The sequence below is a fragment of the Chaetodon auriga genome, chromosome 14 (genome assembly GCF_051107435.1).
Source record: "Chaetodon auriga isolate fChaAug3 chromosome 14, fChaAug3.hap1, whole genome shotgun sequence".
Classification (NCBI taxonomy): domain Eukaryota; kingdom Metazoa; phylum Chordata; class Actinopteri; order Chaetodontiformes; family Chaetodontidae; genus Chaetodon; species Chaetodon auriga.
The window spans coordinates 2696105-2717296 of record NC_135087.1 but is presented as its reverse complement, the minus strand read 5'-3'; the positions used below and the strand labels follow the sequence as shown (position 1 = coordinate 2717296).

Here is a 21192-nt window from a genome sequence, read left to right as displayed (position 1 = left end):
CTTTACGTCCATAAATAATCTGAATTATTCCATTTATGAAGTTACCCCGAAAGAGGAGTTTACGGGTGCACTTGAATGCAGCACGGTCTCGGGTTTTAACGCCACATTCCAGGTGAAAAAAGAGTACCTGTGCAGTGATTCTGAGGGAAAGTGTTTTGTGCTGATCTGTGTCATGAAAGCAGGCTGTGAAGAGCAGCTGAACTCTGAGCGACGCTTCATGTCTGTCAATCATTAACGCGTCCTCTGTGTCCTCTGTGTCCTTAGTGGACACCAATCACAGCGGCGGCGGACCAGGTAGAGGCAGAAGGTGATCTTTGACATGTCCTCGTGCCACGAGAAGCTGGCTGTGCTGTCTGCTTCTCACCCTCCTGACAGTAAATCGTACTTTTCACTTGAATCCAAACCGGTTTAAGGTAGAGAAAGTGAAAGCAGGCGGAGCGGAGGTGATAAACCCGCGGAGGGAGGCCTGGCCGCGGGACTACTTTCTACCTGAGCTCCACAGGTAAGGAAACACCTTTTCTCTCTCTCAGCGTGAAGTTTGAACCTTTTAGCGTACATGTTGAAGATACTGGTCGAACATTTGTGTTTGCAATCAATCAAAGTTCAGTCTCAGTCGTCGTGATAAATTCTGTCTGCTGGCTGAAAAATGGCGCTCTGGAGGTTTTTCGCTGTTTCTTGACCGTTAAACGCTTTAATCAGCGCGCTGGAGACGTTTTAATCCGCTCATCCTGAACTGGTTTTAAACATACAAACTTCATAAAGCATGATCTGCCAGGCCTGTGTGGTGTCTGTAATACACTCCAATGTGCTTAAATATAACAGAACAGAGTTTTAATCCTCTGTTGAGAGTTTAAAGTGTCACTGTGACAGACTGTGGTTTAGTATTCGGGATTATAATGAAGTTATACCGCTGCAGACTGTTGTGCAAACTGATGAAATGAGACAATAAATCCTCATAGTTCATTTAATTTAGTTTTATGTCTTAAAAACGACTCTTGCAGGTAAACGGGACGCTCTGTAGGACAGAAAAGCGTTTTTTCTCTTCACATTTAGTCTTGAATAAGTTCACGTAAGCTAAAAAACACCTCCAAGCCTCTGCTTTCATTTTCTGTTTTCAGTTGTCTTACAAACATTAAAATCAAAAGTAAAATGAAACGTTCAGGTGGAGAGCGCAGGTGAGTGTAACGACTTCCTTGTTTACAGAAACGTCTACCTGTGCAAATACTGCTGGACTCATTCTCACCTTCAGGGTCAAATGCATGAAAGACTTCATTACTTCTAAATTAAGAACGTAACTGCAGTTAACTCGAATTTGCTCTGGGAGCTTCTGTGGTGGCGAATCGTGAGATATTAATTACAACATTTATATTCAACAGGTGGAAACGAGACCCAGAGAGACTTTACAAACAGCTTTCATTCTGAGTGCCAGTGGAGATCCCAAAAATACCAAATATGCTGAAGACACACACACACAGTAACATCAGTGTCTCGTGTGTTATTGTTAATAAAGTGCATTTTATTATATTATTGCACACATTTTTATTAACACTGATTTTAGTGCTGGAGAAAACGTGATGCAGCTGCAGTCAGAAGAGATTTCCCCTCATTCTGTGAGCGTGTTGACGGGAGCTGCAGGCTGGGATGTTGTCTGTAAACAGAGCTGCTCCTCCCGTCCCTGCCGGCCCAAAACACAGCAACCAAAAAACACCTGAACCGCTGTTCCTCAGACTCGTCAGAGTGCAGACGTTCCCTCTGTTCTTTGCTGTTGTGTCACAGATGGATGTTGTTCAGCGGGGTGAGATGTCGCAGATGATGGAGAAACCCACCGAAACCCTCGGCGAGGACCGAGTGTCCCTCAAGAGCGACGGGAAGATGCCGACCAGGCTGCAGTCGTTCAAAAACAGCATGCGGCGAGTGGCTGAGAAGAGCCCGCTGTCATCCGGAGGCAAGGGGTCAAAGGTCACACCCAAAGCTGACGCTGACTCGCAGCCGCCGCCGTCACCCAGTGAGTACCGTCATGGCTGTCATGAAATCTGCTGTGAGACGGGATTTTCAGGCTGGTACAGTAACGTGGGTCTCAAGGTCAGAAGAAGAGAAAAGGCGAGGTGAGATTTGGTGTTTGTGTGGCGCTTTATTTGGCCGACATCCACCACGAGCTGCGCAGCATCAGGACAGGTCACATGTCAGCACCTCCTGGAAATATGAGCCGATATAAGATAAGAAAATTCATCAAACTTCCTATTTTCTGCTTTTTATTACTGCTTGGCCTCAACCCGCCTCCTCTAATCCCCCTGAAATCAGTGATTGCCTACATTTCCCAGAGTTCCCTGTAACACCCACCATGTGTGAGCGTGTGGGCGGAAAGAGCCACAGTGTGGGAACGCGGTTCAGAGAGCTCTGCAGAAAGAAGCCGAGCGTCATTAAACTGGCCTGAGAGCCGAACCCGTCGCGCCGCTGCGGCTGATTCTGAGTCTGCTGGACATCAGTGAACGTGGTGATTATGTTGTTCTGCAGTCAGACGTCCAGCGCGTGAAGCATTTCATCGTCTGTCCTCCGATCCGGCCTGCTGCTTTTATCAAGAGCATATTAAGGCTGAGGAACAAGTCCATCCATTCATTGTTTCAGTCAGTTTTTAGGCAGAAACACCAAACGTAGGAGTAGGATTTGAAGTCTTATCTGATAGTAAATTTCTATTTTTTGTGTTTCATCTGATCTGAAGAAGCTATTTGAAGACATGGACTTAAATTCAGGGAAATTATAATGAGCCTTTCTCACCACTTTGTCACAGAATATATGTGATGAATCAAGACGATAATCTTGTGTTCAGGAGAAAATGGAAACAATATTCATGAAAATCATGTTTTTGTTACCTGTTCCAATGAGGGAGCAGGTCCCCTTCCGCCATATTGCACCGCCATGTTTCTACAGAAGCCTGGAATGGACAAACCAAACACGGAGCCTCAGGACAGCCTCATGTTTGTGTTTTTAGCTGCCACCGTAGACGAAGGTGCAACTAAATCCACACTGGACCTTTAATGTTTGATCATTTACGAATCTGATCTGACGTCAGGCGAGAGATTAAAGTGAAAACAAACTCGTGTGACGTGGTGAAGCAGAAGCAACATGAAAGTACAAGTACCTCAGACTGTACTTCAATCCTGTACTTGAGTGAGTGTATGTTGTGGTTTGTCGAGTGTTTGTCGGCCTCAGCTTGAGGATGTCTGTGTTTGGAGAGTTATCACGTCCTGATGGTCCCTCCATCCTCCGTGCTGTCAGTGAATGAGCCTCAGTGGGCTGAGCAGAGGATGATTGACGCTTCTCTCCTTCGTGACATGAACTCTTCCTACACTTCGTTCTTTCCCGAGCGCTCGCTGAGCTGCTTCTGATTCTCAGTCCCGGCTGTTGTTCTGAGTGCGTTGTTGGATTTCTCAGTGATTCACAACCTTTTGGCCCCTTCCTCCTGTTGTTTCATTTTAATTTTGTTCTCAGCCAGAAAAGGAAAAACAATCCAAATTTTCACAAGAAATCAAAGACTTTTAGAAGAATAGACAATCATGTGAAGCAGCTTTTGTTTTCTTGTTGATTGTCTCGTTCTTGTGATGCAGAATCAGGCTTCATTTAGATCCACATTGTCTCGTTTTAATAGCCGTTAAAGTTCAGGAGCACAGCGGCAGAGCGGCACATCATCAGCTAAATTAAGGCTGATTGGACCGCGATCAGTCGGGCTCCATTTATTCCTCAGCAGATGTTTTCCAGGCTGGAGTCCTGCAGTAAAAACTCTGAAAGGGAGTAAAAAGCAGAACATTTCTGCAGCATTTCGCAGGGTTACGCTCGTCCACTCAGCGGTGCACGTGAGGTGGTTTCATTTACAGAAAAGCCTCGTGGATTCCTTAAAATCAGCGACCCTGTCAGCACAAATGAGGACAAACTGCGACTTTCACTTTTGTATTTTGGAGCTGAGCCACTCTAAGTTTTCATCATGACTTAATCTTTGCATTCCTCGCTTGCTTTAGGTCAGCGGGAGGACACAGCGCTGCTGAGTCACGCGCTCACATAATGTAAATATGAGCCTGAAGAAACTGAACTCGTATCAATTTCCAGCGCTCAGATTGATTTCTTTTCCTCCTGACGTGACAAAGAGAGCGATTGTGAAAGAGGGAGGTTAAAGTTCACTGCCTCTCTCTGGCAGGTCTGAGCTCCGGCTCTCCTCCGAAGAACATCGGAGGCCTTCTCCACAAAAAAGAGGAAGACGACGCCGACGCAGCTTCACAGAAAAGCAAAGGTCTGACGCGTTCGAAGACAGGTAAAGCAGTCATTTGACAACAGTTCCTCGCATCAATAAGTGTCCTTGCTGCTCATATTAAAGCTCTGCTGACACTGTTTTCTATATCTTTGATGCACATAACTTGATAGAACTTGAATAATGTGTGGACTCTTGAGGATTATGCTCATATTTCATTCCTGGACAAATTGTGTGCATGAATGCGGCTTCACCAGCCTCCTTATAGTGTATTTTAAAGGTACCATATGCAGCTTTTTTCCCCTTGAACCCCAGTGTTTACCTCGTCTACCTTCAGATCCCTACATGGCCGGGTTCGGGAACTCGCTCATGAAAAGAGGAGAGTCCATTCGTCGAAGTCTGACATTCAACACCAAGAAGAACAAAGATAAAAGCAGCAGAGCGGAGCCACTCGTCGCCGTCTCTGAAGGCTCAGCGGAGGAGAAGAAGGAGGAGAAAGAGGAGGAGGAGGAAGTGGTGTGCGAGGAGATGGAGGAGGCGTACACACTGCCAGAATTACCACACACACCACTGTCAGGTACAGTCTCCCTCACACCTGTTGCCTTTCATCCAAAGGGTTTCCTGATGTCGCCTGCATGTGACCCTCCCTCTGGCAGCCATATTGGATTATGAAGCTCTCCTCTGTGCCTCGGAACATGCTAAAGTTTAGCGTGTCGTTTTAGTAGCTTTGCGACATGTGTCTGTTTAGTTTGCACAGTTTTCTGTGTCTGTCAGAAATGAGCAAAGAGGTGGAGCGTGGGCGGATAAATTAGCTAATGAGCTATAGAGACCAGAACTGTTTTTTGTTTTTTGTAAACATGTTTACTTCTGCTGTAAAGCTTGGCGTTTTAATATGGGGGTCTATGGGAACTGACTCACCCTGGAGCCGGCCCCTTGGATAACGTATACAGTCAGCATTTAACATAATGTTTAGCATATTAGCATGTTAGCATTAGCATGTTAAGTCACCATTAATCTTAAAGTACATTCAGCCATTAGTTTTAATGTTATTTATGTAGAATGACAAGAACTGAAATGTTGAACAAGTAGATTATTTGGCCTGTTTATCCTGTTTATTTATCCTCTGTTTAATCAATAATACTGAACCTTTTCTGAACATTTTCCTGGTGGATATTTTAAGCTTTTGACATGTTGTTCTTTCATGATTTGACTGTGAGGAGCCAGCGGCTGTCCTTCAGGTATATCCTGATCTGATTCTCAGTTGCTTATATTTGCATTATTTGTCAGATTGCGTAGGAAAGTTTCTACATGTGTCCTTCAAAGTGGGCTGTCCGCCTGATGAGTGTTGTTGCCAAACACCTTCCTGTCTCTTCCTCTGTCTGTACATTCGACGTTCTTTGCCATCGTCCTCTGTTTTGGCAACAAAAGCAGAGATAGGAATCTCATTCCTGTGAAATACACGTGGGTTCAGCCTCAAACAGGAGTCTGTTAAACCGACAGTCAGGAGTCATTTCTACTGATTTTAAGTTTCATTTCCTGGCTGAGTCACAGCATGTCCTTTTTTTGTAGGAACATTTAAGCTTTTTGTATTAAACTCTTTCTAGAGATTCACCATCGTCTCTGTTGATTTCCCAGTGATGCAGATCAATAAGCTGATAGAGATGGAGGAGCTGAAGGAGGCTCACCTGAACCTGCTCGCCCTGCGGCAGGAGTTCCAGCAGGAACGGGAACGATGTGGTGAGGACTCGCCCATGGAGCTCGCCAAGAAAGAGAAGGACCTCAGCCTCCTCTACGGAGACCTGAGGAACAAGATGAACGCCATCGTGCGCGACTCCAACACACTTCCTTCCAGAAACAAGGCGCTGCTGGTTCCTGTGGCCCGCATCATCCAGGAGGAGGAGAGGAGAGCCGAGGAGCCGGGGGGGCTTCCGGGCAGCTGGATGGAGGCCTGGAGGGAGGCGGTGGCCGAGGGGGTACAGGTGAAGGTGGAGAGCGTTCACCTGGAGCCCATGGAGCAGAACGCCTCCTGGCTGGCCGTTCACCTGGCGCTGCTGGGTAAGGCCATCGTGGAGGACTTGGAGAAGGTGAAGAGGGAGCTGCGGTGGTCGTACCCTCCCAGCTTTAACGTCTTCAGCACCTACGTGAAGAGCTACCACAGGGTCGTCGGGCAGCACCTGAAGAAGCTGGAGGTGCAGGTGACGGAGCAGAAGGATCTGTACGCTCTGCTGGACTGGATCATCAACCGCTACCAGAGGTCAGTGAACGCAGGCGGGAGGGGAATCCTCAGGGCGGATTACATAATGCAGATACAAAGGTTAGTGAGATTAAACTCTTCACAGCGAATCCCAAGAAAATACGATCGACCGTGAAAGTATAAGTATAAGAGCATTTTTGCCTCCATTAAGTTATTAGGAAATGACATGAAACAGGAGGAAGGAAGGGAATGACGTCCAGAGTCGAGACATTTTGGCCACATGTCCCAGACTGATGGTGTCCCTGCAGAAATGTTTGCTTTCAGACTGTGGAAAGGTCTCGACAGCTCGCGTAAAGACGCACTCACAGCCGGTGGAGGCAGAGATGTTTCAGAGGCTCGCAGCACCACAGCGAGCATGAAGACGAGGCAGCACTGCTGACAGCATTTGTTGAATCAGGCCACAACAGACCAAAAAAATGCGCTCGGAACAACATTTGGGAACCCAAAAATAAACAGCTGATCTGATTCTAAAAAAACAGGAACAACACTCTGGAGGCCAAAATGGAAAATATTAAATCAGGTCGTGTCCACGTTTCTCACAGATTCTGTGAAGCAGCATCCTAAAAAAAGCTTCTTCGTACAGTAAATCACACATACAGCAGAGCAGACGCTCGTGTTCATATCAACAAGAACAAATCACCTGCTCCAAACCTGCAGGTTGGTTTTTATTGAACTTATTAAAGCATTTCTGATCTTCTGCAGCATTTCTGCTGAACAACATGCTGCATTTACTTAGAATAACTTCTGATTTTCATTGTTTTCACTGATGCAAAGCCTCATTCAAAGACAGCATTTCTCAAATGCCCTCACACAGCGTCACAGAGTTCTGGTGAAATCTGCAGAGCTTGTAACCTGATTTCTTCGTTCCGCCGGCGTGAAGCAACACGTCTGCACATTCTTTGATCGCAGCGGCGTGAAAAGTTGGTAACTGTGTCCTGTTTCGCCCCCAACAGCGAGAGGATCATGGGAAGTCCGTCCCTGCAGCCGGACATGAAGGACGAGAGCGCTGAGCTGCAGCTGGAGGACGACCTCCTGAAGCAGCTGAAAGACAAGTACTGCTGCAGAGTGAGGGTGAGGAGGGTACACGGCCGAAGGTCCCACTGAGGACGCTGAGGGTCCGTCAGTTGTTGGAAACCTTTGAGGATTCTAAACATTTTTATGGCCTGATTCCACCTTTTTTAGAGTATTTGTTCACCAGGATTTAAGAGTTATCTCTCTGCCCCTTTAGTCCTCCATGCTGGGAAATACAACATTTATTTTATGTACAAGATAACAAAAAATCCTGCACTCCATCCACCATCCATCCTTCTGGCCACAATTTGGTCCTCAGACCTTCATCAGCGTAAATTTAAAATGGATTTAATGAATTTTACCTGATGAAGGTCAGGTTAAAAAATGGCTGTGGTATTAAAAAAAGAACCAAATCAGCCAACAAGTGTTTTCACCTTTTCGTCATTTTTCTCGTGTAAAATTAAAAGGTTTCTTTAATCAGCATCACGTTTTGTTCACATTTCAGTCACAAAACCAAAACACATCTATAAAATCTGTTTAGAAATGCAAATATTTTATCTGTGAGAGATGAGCTGCCCCACGGTATGGACACTTTTATTTTGACCTTCAAAATAAAAGCACAAAAGCCTTCTGAATGCTTGTATATTATTATGAGTTCTTGGGATTATAGCTGAGTGTCGCTGAGGGAAGAGGAACTGGAATCATTTCATTTCCTGCTGTGTTTGTTAATGCAGGAGGAAATGAGATCTTCACTCGAAAGAGTCATTGAGCTTGAAAATGAGGAAGTTTGGAGGGACTGCAGGCCTCCAGAGAAGGACGAGGACTTCCTCAACTCTCAGATTTCCATGGACATCTGGACGGTAGGACACATGAGCTGATTCAGTTTGCTTTCATGTGGTCACAGTGAAACTAACATTTTCTTTGAATATCACACATGTGCTTCAGTGCATGTGAAATTACATGTAAAAATCAAAAAACTTGTATTTATGTTGTATTTTATGATGAAAGTATAGTTATTTTATGCACAGATGTGCTCTTATAATGGAATAAATGTATTTAATTTTGCTTAAAACCATATTTGAAGCAGAAATTATACAACTACAATTCTCAATTTGGGATTTTTGTTATTTTAGGATGATTATAAAGCAAGTAAATTAAATATTTCTATGTTAGGAAATGTATATTTGTTTCAAAGTATATGGCTTAATAGGCTCGAGTTTGTGTCGTTTTGTGTGTTTTTGTTGTTTGTCTTGTGATTTTCATCTCTTAAAAACAGAAAAAAAAAAGTCCAAATCGGGTGAATTTAAAGGACTGATGGACATCAAGGTCGACGTAGACAGGCAGTGATGTGATGCAGTGCAGAGATTCGGCCATGTGGAGGCAGCAGAGAGCTTCATGTTGAGCTTCATCTTCACCTCATTTGTTTGCTGAATGTTTTGAATGTTTTGTCTCAACAGAGAGTGAAGGGAAACGCTTTGAACGCTCGACAAATCGACGCTCAGCTGGAGCACAGAGTGATCTCCTCCTGCCTCGGAGAGCTGAAACAGTTCCCCAAGACGTATGTCGACACCGGGACACGCTGAACACACATGAAGCCTGCTTCACATCAGCATGACGCCATGCTGTTAGCATTTAGCTCAAAGCTTCCCTGTGCATGAGTACAGCCTCACAGCTGTTAGCACGTCTGCAGACTGTTACAGTGACAGTGAGTCAGTTTCATGTGGTGACACAATGATGAGTCCACAGATAATTAGCATAAACTCTGCAGCTCTGCGCTGCTGTTCAGCCTCTTCCAGCTTGTTGTGGTTTTACGTCTCCGTCATGAGTTTTATTTGTCACCAGTTGTTATGTTAATGAACTCATTCATTATAAATTCTTTCAGCATCTACAAGAAAAGTGCTCCTCTGATTTATTAGGGCTGAGGTCAAAGGTCAGAGGAATAGTCACATGCTTTGGGGCAGAAAATGCTTCTTGGTGCACAATTAAGGACAAAACAATTTTATCAATATAGTAGAAGAGGAAGTTAGAGGAATGAGGGGAACCCGCCCACAGAAGAACAAACTCAAACCAAGCAGAAAGGGGATCCGGCGCTCTGAGCATTAACCACACCGTCATGCGACTTCCCTCTTGAGTAATGTCAGAATATTTCTTTCTTTCTAAAGTCTCTGAAGGTCATGTGTCCTCAAAACACAGAAAGATTAGATTCGGTTTCAGCACCAGACCTGCACTAACCGTGTACAGCGTGTCACCAAGCAGTATCATTTTATATATTCACAACTAGTTTTGTTTCAGTTTCTACCTTAAGATTTTTGGTATTTATGTGTTTGTTATTTTTCTAATCTGCCTGTTTAATGTGTTTTATTTTGGTATCTGCATATCTTCAGATGTTGTCATTATTTTGTCCACGAGGCTTGTTCTCCGTAAAGTCCCCTGAAGTGTTGAAGGGCTTCATAGATAAAGCTGACCTCACTGCATGTTCATGCATTCACAGACATCTCTTCAGCAGGAAGTCTGCTGAGAGTGGGAGTTTGATGCCCTTTCACTCGTCTGACAGGCTGATTGCGTCTCTCTCCTTCCTCCTCTGCAGATTTGAGACAGGCTTCAGGCATCACTGCAGCGCTCTCAGGCCGCAGCCTCGTTGGACGGAGTATCACATTACCTACATCAACAGCTTCACGGCTTTACAGTAAGTCACATGACTTCCTGAAATTACCTGCATGAACTTGCATGAAATATGTAACATGAAGCACAAGCATGGTAACAAAACATCATCAAAGTATAAAACACAGTAAATTAGTGAAGAATACACAGTATTTAAAACAAAGCATCAGACTTCAGCAAGCATGCAAACATGCATCCATCACTATTATTATTATTATTTATTATTATTATTATCATTAAGTCTGGTCACAGTGACAGTGACACAGTTCTTAGATTTACATTCATTTATCTGAATGCATTTCTTAACTCAAGGGATACTTACAAGGTTTTTCTGGAAGTTTAAACTGTTTCTCACTTGTCTCCATGATGAAGAGTAAACTCGTAACTGCTGATGAAGATGGTTAGATTTGGTCAAAAGGTCAGGAAAAACCTGGTAAGCGGACCTGGATTTTTGGACTTCACTGGTCAACTGGAGTGCTTTTATTTTGAAGGCTGCCCACAGTAGAAGCTTCTTATATAGAAATGAAGAGTTTAACCCACGAATAGTCCAGTTATTTTTTTGTTTAATGGCTTTAAACCGATGACTGGAAGCACACAGATTCAGCAGGATGTTGTGAGAGTTAAAAGTCATGCAGAGCTTTTGTTTGCGTGACTCATCTCTGAGCTATTTTAGACTTTAGTGGGAGATTCCCAGCACTCGTGCCAACATAGTTTATATAAGATTCAGGCACAAGTAGTATTCAGAGCAGAAACTAATTACATACCCAGTTACAATAATATCATGGCTCTTTAAGGAGTAACCGTGCCAGCTTTGGAGAGGCCGCTGCCTCACGTGGTTTCGGGGAAACAGGGCCGCGAGTGAGAAACGCTGCAGCTAGAAGTGGGGGTAAAGTGAAAGTGTTCAGATGAACCTCTAAACCTCCTCAGCTGCTTCTGTCTGTCTCAACAAAAAGCAAATGTGGCTTGTGGCGGTGCATTCATCCGTGTCGTGCACAGGGCATGTTGATGGCTGCAGGTCTGCTTTCTGTTCGTTGCTTCTGTGAGGTTTTAGAAGCAGAGTCTGCAGCTGACATCTTATGACCTCTGACGAAACACACACAATCAAAATACGCATAACTCGCTCATAACTCATCTGTATGCATGTGAATATATGTACATGCGTGTCCATAATAGCTGCACGCATCGTCCCACTGTTGCACTTTATACTCTGTTATGTACAGGAAGTCATAAAGTCTTAATGCTCGACGTCCACAGAGAGGAAGAGAGAGACTGAACGAACAGAGCAGAGCTGAGGAGGAGGCTGGAGCTCCCTCAGCTAAGACACCAAAAAAGAATCCTTTATTTCATTCAACATGAGCCTTGACAAAGAACGCACACAGGGACCTTCACTACATATTTTTATGCAGTGTGTGTTCATACTGTAGGGAACGTTAGCAGAAATCTGAGGGAAACATGTGACACTGAAGGTTAACAGGTCAAAATGAAGCATCTGACTTCATTTTATTATCTCATTTCCTCTTTTTTACTTGTTTAATGCTCTCGCTTGTTTGCTCTTGATGGTTTTTGATATCTTGCAGTGATTGTCAGGAAATTGTGGACGATCACTGTGAGTTTAAACACAGTGTGAGATAAACGGTGATGCAGGTGTTTTTTACATTCACACTGCGACTCGGCTCGTTGGTCAAAGGCTCTTTATTCTCATTCAGCCTTCGTGGCGTCCTGCCATCCACACAGTTTCAGTCTCAGACAGGCTGACGGGACGTTCCTCTTTCACTAGAAAGTAGAGCAGATGAAAACAGTCCGTCAGGAGGTCCTGGATTATCCAGAAACTGGGACACAGGAAGGACACATTCCTCGTGGGTCCATGTCCCAACTGAAATATGTCAGTAACTATTGGAAGGGTTGACGTGTCACCTCACCCTGAGGATGAATCCTTGTGACTCAGATGATTCCCTGACTTTTCATCCAGCTGGACTTTGTGTTTGGAGCTAATTAGCATGTGTTAGCATGATGAGGTGCTAAACTGAGAAGGTGAACGTTGTTATCGTGAGCATGACGCCGGGCCTCGTTCATTTTTTTGATGTTTTGGGCGCAACAAGCAAAGATTTTATCCACAAGTACATAAGAATCATCAAGTAACGTGTTTATTACTCTGTATGACACCACATTCATGAGTGAGCGGTACTTTGTCGAGTTTAGTCCAGAGGTTCCCATCCTCTGGATCAGGCCCCTCCAGAGGGTCACCATGTGAATCTGAGGGGTCGTGGATGAAAAATGGGATTTGCTTTTTGGTGAAACTTGATCATTTTACCTCTTTGAGTCCTGTTACTGAAATAAAACCACCTGAAGAATTGGTGAAACCTGTGACAAGGGTTTTTTTAAAGGGTCACAAACCAGAAAGTTTGAGAACCGCTGCTTCAATGTTTGTATTTAAAAAAACATTGGAAATATTTTGTATGTAAAATCTTCATCTGTACAGTATAAAGTACAAAATTTCAGTGTGAAATGTAACGGAATTTAAGTATAAAGCAGCATAAAATGGTAAAGCGACTAAAAATTGTACTTAATTACAGTAAATGTACTTCGTTACCGTCCACCAGCACAGTCACATTACTCACAGTTTACTCGCCTGTTTACTTTTTGTCGTTACTGAAAAGCTGTACAGAGGTCAGACTTCATGTTCAACTTCAGCCACTGATGGTTTTCGTGTCCTGCTCTTCTTCCTCCTGCAGGCAGCACATGGAGGGATACCGAGACTCCTGTCCGCAGGAGGTGGAAGGCTTCAGGCAAGAGGTGAAGTCGCTGATTGTCAGGCTCCTGCTGAACCTGGAGGACCAGTTCAAAGAGGATGTCAAGGTACAGTTATAGTGTTTGAGGTGAAAGCTGAATTCCAGCTTTCCAGTGAGTTTCCTCACTCAGAGAGCAGCCGTGTTCTGTTGTGGTTTCTAAAAGGGGAATTGAAAAAGGGATGCGCCTTTCCTGAACTTCTATTACGAAACAGTGCGGCGATGCTTTCAAGCAAGACGCCTGCTGTGTACGGTTAAAAGAGGGAGCGCAGGGACGTGAAAACAGGCCTTAAATCAGGCGGACTGAGGCTCTCACAACAAGCTGTCCAATTTAAAGACAGAGCAGGTCCTTTGAGACTAAAACAGCCATCAGGAGGACATCATTGGTCCACTGTCACAAATGGCCATTACACAAGACTTAGGTACATTCAGGCACACAAGCCGCTCGGTCAGGAAGGTCACAGACAGATTGTGGTGTTGGTTAAATAAAACAAACACTGAGCGTCTGCAGGAAACAGGATACAAAGAATGGTTTCCGTTCATGTCCAGCGATCCGCTCGGACCTCCTCCCCGACAGGTTTTGTGTTGCTTTTATCCTCATCACCTCCACCTGTTATTCTGAGCGGCCAGCAAACATTATTTAAACATCCAGCAGTTACTGTATTTCTGTATTTACTACTTTATTTCCCAACAGTGATTTGTGACGGTTTTCAGTCATGAACGACATATTTTGTTGTTTAACTTGGAGAACTTGTTAAAATCCAAGCACTGAGGAAACCGATGGAGAGTCAGACAGTAAAGGCATCGTTCAGTAAGTGTTTGTTGCTTTCTGTGCTGCTTTCCAGCCGTACCTGCGGAGAATGATGACGAGGAAGTGGCTCACCAACGACGACGACTTCAAGCAGCTTCAGAGTCGCACTCAGCTGCTTTCTCAGCACTGCTCCCTCGTGAGGCCTCCACACAGCCAGGTGAGGAGGAGGAGGAGGAGGAGGAGGAGACGGGCTGGAATTAACTAGCCAAATGGTTTTGCTTACAGGAAAGACCCCTCATGTCCGTCACTGATGATTGGTTACTTCCCACAGTGCTGGAAATGATCCAGTGTAGTTCCCAGCGACGGTCAAAGATTTTCTGGCATTTGCCTCATCTGGATTAGACAAATCCATCATCCGTGTAACAACAGACTGCCTGAAACAAGAAGCTTAAGGTTGGCAGCCATGAGATTTGAGATAATGAGATTTCCAGCCAAAAATGATTTGATGTATAAGGTTTTTGGAGGTGAGGAGAGGAAATCCTTATTTACTTTTCACCAACCCTCGTGGAAGTTCCAGTGAATCAATGCAGGCACCATTGTTTTGGGCCGGACGCTCCGAGTGCAGAAGTCATTAAACCGAAAACCCCGGGGGCGACAGGCGCAGATGAATAGGTGGAAGAGGAGGTGTTAACTCATATGATCTGATGGCTGCTGGTCATGTGATGGACAAATAAAGACGAGCATCCTTCCATTTCCCCTTTTTTTGTGTCCATCCTGTTATTCTGCGACATCACTCCCTTTCTCTGTGTGTGTGTGTGTGTGTGTTTCCCGGCAACAGGAGTTTGCGGGACGATTGCATTACCACGTGGTGAAGGAATACATCGGCCAGCTGATGAAGAATAACTACTCATGCAAGAACCGCAAACACGAGAAGGCAGCGGCGAAGATCCGTGAGCAGTGGGGTGAACTCAGAGATCTGTTTGAGGACATGGTAATCCTCTCTTTACTTCCCCATCAACAACAACAAACAGCAGCCTCTGCCCGGCCTGCAGGCCCATCAGGGAAAACAGGAAACACAATCGTTTATGTCACAGTGCATGAGTTACTCCATACCTCTATTCATTTGACAGATGTGTTTAGTGCTGCACAGATTGAGATTTTACAGTTAAAAACATGTGATTAGCTTCTAAATGTTAAGATTAAACCAGTGTTCACAGTCTCATGGCCCCTCAGATTTAACTGGTGACCCTTTGGAGGGGCCTGACCCTTAAGTTGGTAACCACTGGACTAAACTATCTGTAAATAAAGGAGTTGACACAAGCTCCACCTCCAGCAGCTACAGCAGTAAAACAGTGCATCAGACACTGGACATTCCTCTGCAGAGTGAGTCATTTTGTACTCTCCAGTATGGATCCAGCTCCCGAAATACTGGAGTCTGTGTTTCCTATGATGCAACTGGAAAACAGTCACAGCCTCCAGGCCCAACTCAAGGTGGATTACACTGAACTTAAACTGACCTTTATGCGTGAAATTGGTGGAGTTCCCCTTTAAATGAGTGTGTTCGGGATGGTTTTTGGTCCTTTTTGTTTCAGTATCACTTCAGAAAGTGTCATGACTGGCTAAGAAACAGGTTTATTCCAGATTTAGTCTTAACCATAGACTGATTAGAAGAAGTTGCCTCCTGGACGTCAGCCGCTGGTTTGTAAACCACCGTTAAAGCCTCAAGTTTGGCATTTGGGTTCTCACCATCTTGTTTTTTTGAGTGAGCGTATTTGGAGGAGAGGACGGAGCTGGGCACCATCAGCTAACGCTAGCATGCATCTGTAATTCATGTTAGCTGTGAGGTTAATTTGGATGCAGATTTTTCATTTAGACAATGTTTACTGAGGTGGTAAATCAAGTGAGAAGTAGGGTCGTTTTCTCATAGACTTCCACGGTATCGGCCTTCTTTTTGCAACCAGTGGAGTTGCCCCCTGTTGGTCATGACAAAGAATGCATGTTTAAGGTGCTTCGGCACTGACTTCATCCACTTCTTACATACAGTTTATGGTCCTGACAAACCACATGTTTCTGGTGTAAGATCATAAAGTTATGGTCACAGGAAAAAGGTTCATGTCATCATAATTATATTCGTGGAGGAATTGGTTGAAAAATAAATATAAGCACCACTAAATCCTATTTTTTTATGCTGCCTGGGTGGAACTCAAACTTACAGTTGGTTATGTTCTGGTATTTTTGGTAGAATTCGACCCACGAGTGGCTGAACTCTGCAGGAGACGACCTGAGCAACATCATCGCTCAGAGAAACAAGAGCGACATAAAGAACCATCTGCAGCCGATAGTGGAGCATTACCCAGACTTCAGGTGGGCATCTCAAACTCATTTAAATCATCTAATCTGACAAAACTGCAGAAACTCTATAAAAAATCCCAAAATGAGTCAAGGAAAAGTACGTCTTTCACTGACACTTAAAGCTGGTTTTAGCCCAGAATCAGTCGCCTCCCATGACTCCTGATTCATCACGTGAACATTCAACGATCTCGTGTTTAGAAGATGGGATGGATTTCTGGTGTATCAGAGATTTTGCTCAGCTGTTTGTAGTTTGAACAGTTCTACGGTCTGATTTCCAACATGGCTGCTGTCAAACCTAGAAAGCACGTGATGCATGGTTTGAACGTGTTTACGGTCAGCTGGCTTATCCAGAAGCTTCAGAGGAGACCCCAGCAGGCACGGTCAGGCGGGCTGAAGGCGGGGAATTTCTCGTCCATTTCAGTTCAGTTTTTATAAACCAGCAAACACATGGACGTTCTCAGAGAGCTGTGACATGTTTGTGTTGAAAAGCAGCGGTTTCGTTGCGATGAAGCTGCCAAAATCACCTGCCTTTGAAACAAAAACCATAAAGAAAAAGCCCAAAGTGAAGACATTTAACCAACATCCTGATTTTAATTTCCCTTTGCCTAGAAAGTGTCCGAGTTTCCTCTGTCTAACTGTATTCGACGTTTAGACGGAGAGTGGTCAGCAGATTAAAGCTGTGCAGAAATCCCCCATTTTGCACTGAAATAAACCCAACTGCACTTGAATGAATGCAACCTGCAGAATGAGGAAGTGATGATGAAAAAACAGCAGAAGAAGGTGAGTGAAATGAAGCGGAGAGTACGTTTAGTTACAGATTTACTCAGAGCAGAGCCGTGATCTTTAGCTGCCTTCAGTGTTGACATGAAACCCCTGACATGAATCACGAGGAGGCTCCAGTCCAAACACAGACAGACAGACACAAGCTCTGCAAGGTGATTCCCACAGGAAGTGTCATCTGATGTTAATGAAAAATGAGCCTAAAACCCCCAATAAACTGAACGGTTTGCATGGAAGATGTCGTGCATGAACCAGAGCTAAAGCTGGGAGGTGACTTCTGCTGTGAAGACATACATGACAAACAGCTGAGCAGCATTTCACCAACCTGCAGCCACGTCAGAGAAACAGTTGAAAAAACAGGAAAAACAAAATGATGAAGTGCTGATAAGGAGCTTAGACTTTAATGTTTCATCACCTATTTAAAACAAGATTTCATAAAAAAGAGCAGCATGTTCCTCATTGAAAAGAGCTGTAACCTTTACAACATCAGCTCCACTCAGATCATGTTTCCTCCATCAGAGTCTCATTCAGAAACACTGAACAATCATCAACAGTGCAGAAGACACAAAGTCTTCTCACCAGTTTCCTGCTCTGAAGGAAACATCTCAGCTCTTCATCGTGGGCAGCGAGACCAAACTCTTTAGAAACACATTTCTCAAGTCGAGACCTGAAGAAATGATCCCTGAAAGTATAGTCTTGGTTTGTTCTGGATGTTTCTCAGGGTCTCATGCGAGGAGACGAGGACTTTGACTCCTGGTGAGCTCCTGTGGTTCAGACTCTCCTCCTGCTAATGAATGTGACATTTAAAGCACAGACTGCAGAGCCTCTTTGAGTCATTAAAGTTCAGTGAAGGAGACAAATGACTGATAGAAGATGTTTGTTTAGTCACAGTTCGTCCACAGTTAAAGCAGTTACAGTAGTTTGTAGTCACAGAAAACAGACGTCAGAGTGATGGATGTCAAAGAAACGACATCTGACATCGACATGAATGAATGTGTCTGTGATGATCGTAGGAGGAGGAGGAGGAGCCTCTGTCTGAACCACAGGAGCTCACCAGGAGTCAAAGTCCTCGTCTCCTCACATGAGACCCTGAGAAACATCCAGAACAAACCAAGACTATACTTTCAGGGATCATTTCTTCAGGTCTCGACTTGAGAAATGTGTTTCTAAAGAGTTTGGTCTCGCTGCCCACGATGAAGAGCTGAGATGTTTCCTTCAGAGCAGGAAGCTGGTGAGAAGACTTTGTTTCTTCTGCACTGTTGATGATTGTTCAGTGTTTCTGAATGAGACTCTGATGGAGGAAACACGATCTGAGTGGAGCTTTAATCTGGTCTAAAGTGAAGACTATGTTGGAGTTACAATTGGCTTTACTCAAAGTTTAAAAAAAAAAAAAAAGGTTCTCACACTTTGGTTAAAATGCATCAATGTTTTGCACCATATGTTCTCAATTTTCAGAGTTACATAAATTTGTGTAAACACATTCAAGTTCTGTTTGACTTTCACCTCTTGGATGTGTTTACTCTGACATGAAGGATAAATGTGGTCGTTTGGGCATGAAGTTTGGGGACTTGAAGGAGCTCCATCAGCTTCAACCTGAGCAGAGGTCTAATCAGCTGAACAGTAGCAAACACCTGTGTGGGTGTGCAGGACCTGTAAAGACCCACCCACACAGGTGTGTTCACTTCATGCTGCCTGATTGGATCTCCTCTCAGAGCACCTGCACGCTGTGATTGACAGACGTCTCCTTCATTCCTCTGTGGTTTGGTTTCACTTGTAGTTTGATTTTATTGGTAGATGGAGATGAGATGCTTCAGTCTAACTTCCAGCTGAGCTTTGCACAACTTCAACCTGAGTAAAGTCAAGTATAGGACAAAGTCTTAATCTTTAAACAAGATTAAAAAAAAAGCTCCACTCAGATCATGTTTCCTCCATCAGAGTCTCATTCAGAAACACTGAACAATCATCAACAGTGCAGAAGAAACAAAGTCTTCTCACCAGTTTCCTGCTCTGAAGGAAACATCTCAGCTCTTCATCGTGGGCAGCGAGACCAAACTCTTTAGAAACACATTTCTCAAGTCGAGACCTGAAGAAACGATCCCTGAAAGTATAGTCTTGGTTTGTTCTGGATGTTTCTCAGGGTCTCATGTGAGGAGACGAGGACTTTGACTCCTGGTGAGCTCCTGTGGTTCAGACAGAGGCTCCTCCTAACAAATGAAACACCTGAAAAACCTGCTGAAACTGTTGTTGTTGTTGGTACTCTTTCTGATAAACTGAACTTCTAATGCAGTGATGAATCAGGATAAAATAACTTTAATAAATGTGTGTTCTCTTCTTCACCTGCAGCAAGAAGCACCTGGTTGCTGTTCTGTATTTCAGAGGCCTGCTGAGAGGCCGCGAACGCCAGCTGATCCTCCGGACGCTCACGGACCTGAGGAAGAAACTGGGCGTCACCGGCGGCGACAAGAGCCGAGTTTTATTTGGTGACATGCAGGTCACCGTCAACACAGACTGTCTGTCCAATCTGCCTTTCTCCTGCCTCAGAGTCCCGCTGCTCGACAACTAGTGCGACAAGGCGGACGAGGCGCCGAGTGGAGGACAGGTGAGGTTCACCAGGTGGAGGTAGTTACAGTTTCCCGTAGGTGGTTGGACACATTCTGACATAAATGAAGGTCCTCGCTGTCAAACACAGCCATCAAACTCAGTCCAGCTGTACGTCCTGCACAGATTCAGACATACCTTTGTCATTTTCCCTCCCTAAAAAAAAAACTTCATTATTGACAACAAATCCCATGAAAACCACCAAATCTGCTATTTCCTCTTGTAAGTAATTTTTGTAAAATACTACAGTGACCAGCTCTTTTGGAAATTACCGAGCCCTTTTTAAAGTAGAGCTATAAATCTGTTCATACGCGTCCGCAGTCAGAATCAGTGAGCTTGGAGCTGAGAGCCACAATCAGCACATCGAGAGACAAACACATGCTTGGTTTTCGTCTTTTTATGGGCTTTAATGACAAAAAGTGTCAAAGCACTTCAGCTTTATAATTTAAATAAAGTTTAAATTAAATAAAAATACTTCTCTAATAATGAAATGCTGTGACCCAACAGACTGAACGTGTTCCTGAATGTCTCCTCTCGCACACGAAGGTAGAAACGTCTCACATGTTTTCACTCACAGATGGTATTAAATGTGACGCATGCAGCGCGCTACAGATTAAGTTGTTTCCAGCATTGTGAGCAATTGCAGAATTGTTTTCTGGGAAAGAAAACAATTGACCAACGATTCTGGATGAAACTCAAAGTTTCTGGGGATGAAAAGATTGTGAAACTCTCCGTGTGGATGAATGTGAAGCTCTCTGCAGATGTGACCAATCACAGGCAGGTTTCAGCGTCCGTGTTGGCTGTGAGGACGTTTTCTCGGCGACACTGTTTTGCAGTACAAGTACATTATTTCTGTTGGACCTCGGTTTGAGTCGAAAGCTCCACATCAACAAACAGAAAGTGTACGAACCTGAAACTCTTTGCGTGATTGAACGTGCTGCTCAGGGAACTGAGCTCAGCGATGGGAAATGTACCGTTTGTGAGCCTCTTCGACTGCCTCACACTCAAATATGAGAGTGTGTTTGTGAAATGTGTGTGTTTCCATTTCCTGTCTGTTAAATCTCTGGCTTCAGACGACTCTGTTTGATCATAGATGCAGAAAACTGATCATTTTAATGTGATTTTCTTCACACATTTTATGTATTTCTTTAGTCATTGAGATTTCCTGTGTATGTAAGTCGTTTATGTATGTTTGTTATCAACTGGGAGAACTGGAGCATATGCAGTGCATATACACATATACATACGTTTAGTATCTCAGGATGGTTTTTCAGGGATTTACAACTCAGCGAGTGTTTCAGGTACTGAAGCTCTCATCGGCCCTAACAAAGAGTTTAAATGTGAAATCTTTCTGTGTTTGATTTTCAAATGTGCACCTGCAGCCCAAAGGGGTAGAAATGTCAAGCTTATTTAATCTTTTTTAATAAAATGCATCAAACCAATCAGTCTCATGAATGTCCTGCAAACCCATCTGCACATGAAGCAGCTGCATGTTGAGACCCTGATAAGAAACAGTGATGGTGGTGATTTTTGATGCAGATGTTCAGGTGTAAAATGTTGACCGTTTGTGGATTCACTTTGTATATATCAATCTATACTAATGAATGTGACATTTAAAGCACAGACTGCAGAGCCTCTTCGAGTCATTAAAGTTCAGTGAAGGAGACAAATGACTGATAGAAGATGTTTGTTTAGTCACAGTTCGTCCACAGTTAAAGCAGTTACAGTAGTTTGTAGTCACAGAAAACAGACGTCAGAG

General features: G+C 44.1%; 1 protein-coding gene and 3 non-coding genes across 7 annotated transcripts; 2 read left to right on the top strand and 2 right to left on the bottom strand.

Annotated features, from left to right (window-relative positions):
• The first annotated feature begins 266 nt into the window (after positions 1–266).
• exoc3l4 (exocyst complex component 3-like 4) lies at positions 267–20873 on the top strand. Of its 4 annotated transcripts, XM_076748961.1 has the most exons (15): positions 267–294; positions 414–502; positions 1777–2005; positions 4190–4303; positions 4578–4817; positions 5876–6494; positions 7448–7565; positions 8240–8365; positions 8963–9063; positions 10093–10191; positions 12899–13022; positions 13798–13920; positions 14542–14694; positions 15946–16067; positions 19179–20873. In XM_076748961.1, exons 3-15 carry the CDS (start codon positions 1777–1779, stop codon positions 19396–19398), a joined length of 2388 nt encoding a protein of 795 aa, XP_076605076.1. In that variant the 5' UTR covers positions 267–294; positions 414–502; the 3' UTR covers positions 19399–20873. The 4 variants fall into 4 exon arrangements, with proteins under 4 accessions (XP_076605076.1, XP_076605078.1, XP_076605075.1 ...); XM_076748963.1 differs by lacking the exon at positions 267–294 and having other exon boundaries at positions 316–502; positions 1792–2005; XM_076748960.1 differs by lacking the exon at positions 267–294 and having other exon boundaries at positions 316–502.
• LOC143332295 (small nucleolar RNA U3) lies at positions 17327–17533 on the bottom strand. The gene has a single exon (XR_013078205.1). It is a non-coding gene; the product is annotated as a small nucleolar RNA U3 (small nucleolar RNA).
• Positions 17948–18154, top strand: LOC143332297 (small nucleolar RNA U3). The gene has a single exon (XR_013078207.1). It is a non-coding gene; the product is annotated as a small nucleolar RNA U3 (small nucleolar RNA).
• On the bottom strand, positions 18743–18949 carry LOC143332298 (small nucleolar RNA U3). The gene has a single exon (XR_013078208.1). It is a non-coding gene; the product is annotated as a small nucleolar RNA U3 (small nucleolar RNA).
• Positions 20874–21192: the final 319 nt, after the last annotated feature.

Coding starts and splice junctions, on each gene's coding strand:
- exoc3l4 (XM_076748961.1), top strand. CDS start 1,777: ATGGATGTTGTTCAGCGGGGTGAGATGTCGCAGATGATGGAGAAACCC. Junction 4,304..4,577: donor TCTGACGCGTTCGAAGACAG/GTAAAGCAGTCA, acceptor GTCTACCTTCAG/ATCCCTACATGGCCGGGTTC. Junction 16,068..19,178: donor GAGCATTACCCAGACTTCAG/GTGGGCATCTCA, acceptor CTTCACCTGCAG/CAAGAAGCACCTGGTTGCTG.